This window comes from Nicotiana attenuata, chromosome 1 (assembly GCF_001879085.1).
Source record: "Nicotiana attenuata strain UT chromosome 1, NIATTr2, whole genome shotgun sequence".
Lineage (NCBI taxonomy): Eukaryota > Viridiplantae > Streptophyta > Magnoliopsida > Solanales > Solanaceae > Nicotiana > Nicotiana attenuata.
In genome coordinates this window covers 91,286,628-91,291,386 of record NC_031989.1, presented here as the reverse complement: position 1 = coordinate 91,291,386, position 4,759 = coordinate 91,286,628, and the positions used below count along the sequence as shown (strand labels likewise).

Sequence of the window (4,759 nt, the reverse complement as noted above, 5' to 3'; positions counted from 1 at the left end):
ACGGTGCTGCGAACGCCGGCAGTCACCTCGCTAAACTCCTATAACTCTGCCTCCGATCTGCCAAAACCCGCTACCGGGCGAATAAATACCTGCATCTGCACACGAGGTGCAGGGAGTAAAGTGAGTACTCCAACTCAGTGAGTAATAAAGGTAAATAACAACTGAGCAGTAAGAAATCACGTAAAGCAAACCATCATGCTGTATAGAAGCAGTGTAAGACCTTCTAAGAAAAACAATGAAGCTGTGAAATTCTTTGGAACAACTTAGCTCAGTTTAAACCTCTTTTGAAAATGACTCTTTCAACAGTTACGCAAATGAATGCTAAAAACAGTTAGTGCCGATAAGCATAGAAAATCCGCCCCTCGGGCACAAATATCACAGTATAACAGGTAAAATGACAAGTAAATATGAAAGATGAACACATAAAGGTTCGCCCCTCGGGCAATATCTCAAAACAGTACCAGCCCCTCGGGCTCACTCTCAGAACACTCTCAGCCCCTCGGGCTCTCTCTCTCTCTCTCTCTCAGATCACTCTTAGAATAGTATCATATAATAACCGTTGCGGCGTGCAACCCGATCAATATATCGTCGACGGCGCTCACTGGGGGTGTGCAGACTCCGGGAGGGGCCCCTTACGGCCCAAGCCCAATATCAAGCCACCTCGTGGCATCATCTCTCAGCACTCGACCTCACATCACTCAAGCCACCTCGTGGCATATAAATGTATCTCAGGCCCTCGGCCTCACATCACTCAGCATGACCTCACATATCGCCCTCGGCCTCACTCAGTCCGAAAATCATCACAAGCCCCTCAGGCATTAGTAAAACAGTAATTTTCAGCCCAAAACATCATTTAGAAATATCATTTAAGTTTCAAATCTGAGTAAAAGTGGCTGAGTTGTAAAAAGAAAACAGTAGATATCAACAGGACTGAGTTCAAGTAATAATTCAAAACAGTGAGGCTAGTGATAAACATCCCCGAAGGGTTCAAATAGTTGGCACGAAGCCCAAATATGGCAATCAGCCCAAATCATGATGATAATAAATAAGTTTCAGTCAAATACGCGGTAAAATCATCAATCGGGACGGACCAAGTCACAATCCCCAACGGTGCTCTACCCCACGCTCGCTATCAGGTGTGCAAGTCACCTCAATATGGCACAACAATGTGCAATCCGGGGTATCAAACCCTCAGAATATCATTTACAATCATTACTCACCTAGAACCGGCGAAATCTCTAGCTCGCGACGCCTTTGCCCCTCAAATCGGCCTCCACGCGCGTCGAATCTATCCAAAATCAGAACGAATACATCACAATATGCTAAGGGAACAAAGCCCAGGCGAAAACAATCAATAACTGGCACAAATCCCGAAATTACCAAAACCCGAGCCCCGGGCCCACTTCTCGAAACTCAGAAATTTTCACATCAACGGGTTCCTTATCTCCTCACCAGTTCATACATACCAAAAGTTCTCAAATCCGACCCCAATTGGTCCTTCAAATCCCAAATCAAATTTCAAAATTCCAAGCCCTAGTTTCTTCCATTTTTAGCTTAAGTTCCATGAATTTCTAGGTTAATTTCACATTAAAATCACGTTTTAGGTTCAAAAATCTTACCTCCAATCAATTCTCCTTGAATCCCTCTTTAATCACCTTCAAAAAGCTCTCAAAATGCTCCGCTATGGAGGAAAAATGACTCAAAATCTCGGATGAAATGTTTTATAAACTTTCTGCCCAATTCTGAACTTCCTTCATCGCATTCGCGACCACAGCCTCGCGAACGCGAAGCACATCTTTTAATTTCCCAAAATCAACCCTATGCGAACACGACCTATACCATACGAACGCGAAGAACAACCGCTCCTGGACCTAAATCCTTATATGCGAACGCGAATGACCTCCTGCGAACGCGAAGCATCAGCTCCCAGCCTTTCATGAACGCGAGCCCTCGAACGCGAACGCGAAGGCTAAACTCTGGCCATCCCAAGATCCTTCTACGCGAACGCGACATACCCCTCGCGAACGCGAAGGGTTAATTTCTGCAACACCTGAACTCCCAAAATCTGCAACTTTTAAACTTCAAAAATGGTCCGATTGACCATCCGAAACTCACCCGAGGCCACCGGGACCTCAACCAAAAGCACCAACACATCCTTAAACCTCATTCAAACTTGTTCCAATCATCAAATCACCTCAAACAACATCAAATTCACCAATTCACATCGAATTCAAGCCTAAGTTTTCTAAAAACTTCCGAAACACGCTTTTGATCAAAAACCCAACCAAACCACGTCCGAATGACCTGAAATTTTTCACACATATCATAAACGACACAACGAAGCTACAGAAACTCTCGGAATTCCATTCCGACCCTCGGATCAAAATCTCACCTATCAACCGGATATCTCCAAAATACTAACTTCGCAAATTCAAACCTAATTCTTCACCGGACCTCCAAAACCAATTCCGATCACACTCTTAAGTCATAAATCACCTAACAAAGCTAACCAAACCATAAGAACTCCGGTCCGAGCTCATATACAAATAAGTCAACTCTTGGTCAAACCTTCCAAATTCAAAGCTTTCAACTGAGACTGTTCTTTCAAATTCATACCGATTTCCGTGAAAACCCAAACCAACGATCTACATCAGTCATAACACATTACACGGGGCAAGTCATGCCCGAGAACTGACGATCAAAGTGCAAAAGCTCAAAACGACCGGTCGGGTCGTTATAAAAAAGCGAGACATTGGTGCAATTAGTGAGAGTGAGGTGACTAGCAGATTAGCAAGAAGAAAAGGTCCACCAACTGCAAATGAGAGAACAGAACTCCGGAAGAAGAAGAAGAAGAAGAATTAGTTTCCCTAATATGTAGTAAAATCGTAGTTAAAATGTGTAGGTGTAGTGGGTTTGTAGTAAAGTTGTAGACAATATGTTACCTTAGAACAAGTTAGTTGAAACATATTTGTAGCAGATTTGTGCTTTTATCTTTAGTTTTGTTATTTTTGTCCATGAAATTACTACTTTAAATCAAAAACACTATGGAGATCCTTTTTTGGTTCAAAATTGTTAGTATTTTACTCTACTACTTTTGTTTTTTGTTGTTACCCTTTGTTTTCATTATTTATTTTTACCAGTTGTGAACGAGATAACACAAGTCCGGAAGAAGATGAATTAGTTGCCATTTTCTGCAGGGAAAATATTGTAGTTAAATTGTTTAGTTACAGTTGATTTTGTAGAAAGGTTGTAGATAAATTGTTACTTATGAGCAAGTTTGTTGATGTTTAATTGTTAGCAGATTTGTGCTACAATTATTTTACCCTATGATTTGTTATTTTATCCAGGATACTAGTGCTAACAATAGGAAATATTCTGTTGTTTTTATCTTGATTGATTGAAAGTTATTAGTACTTGATCTCATTAATGTTAGCATAAAACTTCTTTAAAACTTAATTATTATGTAGTTATTCTGTCAAACGCAAGATTATGTAGTTATTTTGTAGATTTTTTGTAGATAACTTGTAAGAATCATTGTTCACTAATGATTTGTGATATAGATAATTAAGTAATTGTGTGCTATAGATATAAATCATTCGTAATCCAATCAAGTTATGAAAGTCTGAACTCAATACACTCAGTAATTAAACAAAACAAATTCAAACCAACTACATTAAGAGTTGAAATCATTTCATTATAGGAAACAGTCTTTACTCAATATATCAACACAACTACACCTCAACTATAATTCTCCTGAACACCTCAACACTTTTTATCAAAAAATCTATTGACTATATCAAATTTTATTTCTTCTTGGTAGCATTCTTGCAAGACCTTTTGTTATGCCCTTCTATTCCACAGTTGCCACATGAAACCTTGTACTTCTTTGCATTTACTTCATCATGTATTTTGTATCTTTATTTTTGAGGTCTTCCTGGCTATCTTTTCCCGGTAGGTGGATTTACAACTTCTTCAGCTATATGTTGTGGCACATTCCATTTGCTTTCATCAGGCAGCGGGTCTACTGGTATTTCATAAGTATGCAAGAGGCTCTCCCTCGTGTAATAAGGAGAACAATATTTTTCATAAGACTCATCCCTATGCCTTAAAGCAGCCAAAGCATGTGGACAAGGAAGTACATCAAGCTGGAATTCTCCACAACTACATCTCTTGTTTTCAAGACAAACAATATAGCGCCTCACACCATCCAGCACTGTATGGATGTAATTTGTTGAAGCCCTCACCTACAATTACATTACAATCACACAACAAATTATCAGCAACATATACAAAATAACTACAATTATTCAACAATTTATCTACAATATCTGTTAATATTTTAGTTTGATGCAATAATTGATCAGATGTTATTGGATATAGCTTACTTGAAGCTTCTGCGACAATGTTCTGTTGTCCTCCAACTCTTTGCTGAATTTAAATCCAAGGTATGTGAATGTACCCTTTGCTTTCAGTAACTTTTCATTAGTCCATCGTTCAAGAAGAGTCCTCATGTACTATAATAGTTCTACTATCGGCAACTCTCTTGCATCTTTTGTTACCGCATTCAATGACTCTACAATGTTTGATGTCATAGTCCAAGTTCTATTCACCGTAGCATGTACTCGAGACCATCTGTGATAGCCAATATCGTATAAGTATGCTTTAACATGCGTGTCGATCTCTTCAATCTTTGACATTCTTTCATTAAATTCATCAGCGTGTATGATCGTGTGTCACGACCCTAAATACCCCGGTCGTG

The 4,759-nt window shown here is 39.5% G+C and overlaps 1 protein-coding gene across 1 annotated transcript; it reads right to left on the bottom strand.

Moving 5' to 3' along the window:
• On the bottom strand, window positions 3,939-4,511 carry LOC109238396. The gene is made up of 2 exons (XM_019404846.1): window positions 4,386-4,511; window positions 3,939-4,244 (listed from the first exon to the last, which is right to left on the bottom strand). Exons 1-2 carry the CDS (start codon window positions 4,509-4,511, stop codon window positions 3,939-3,941), a joined length of 432 nt encoding a protein of 143 aa, XP_019260391.1.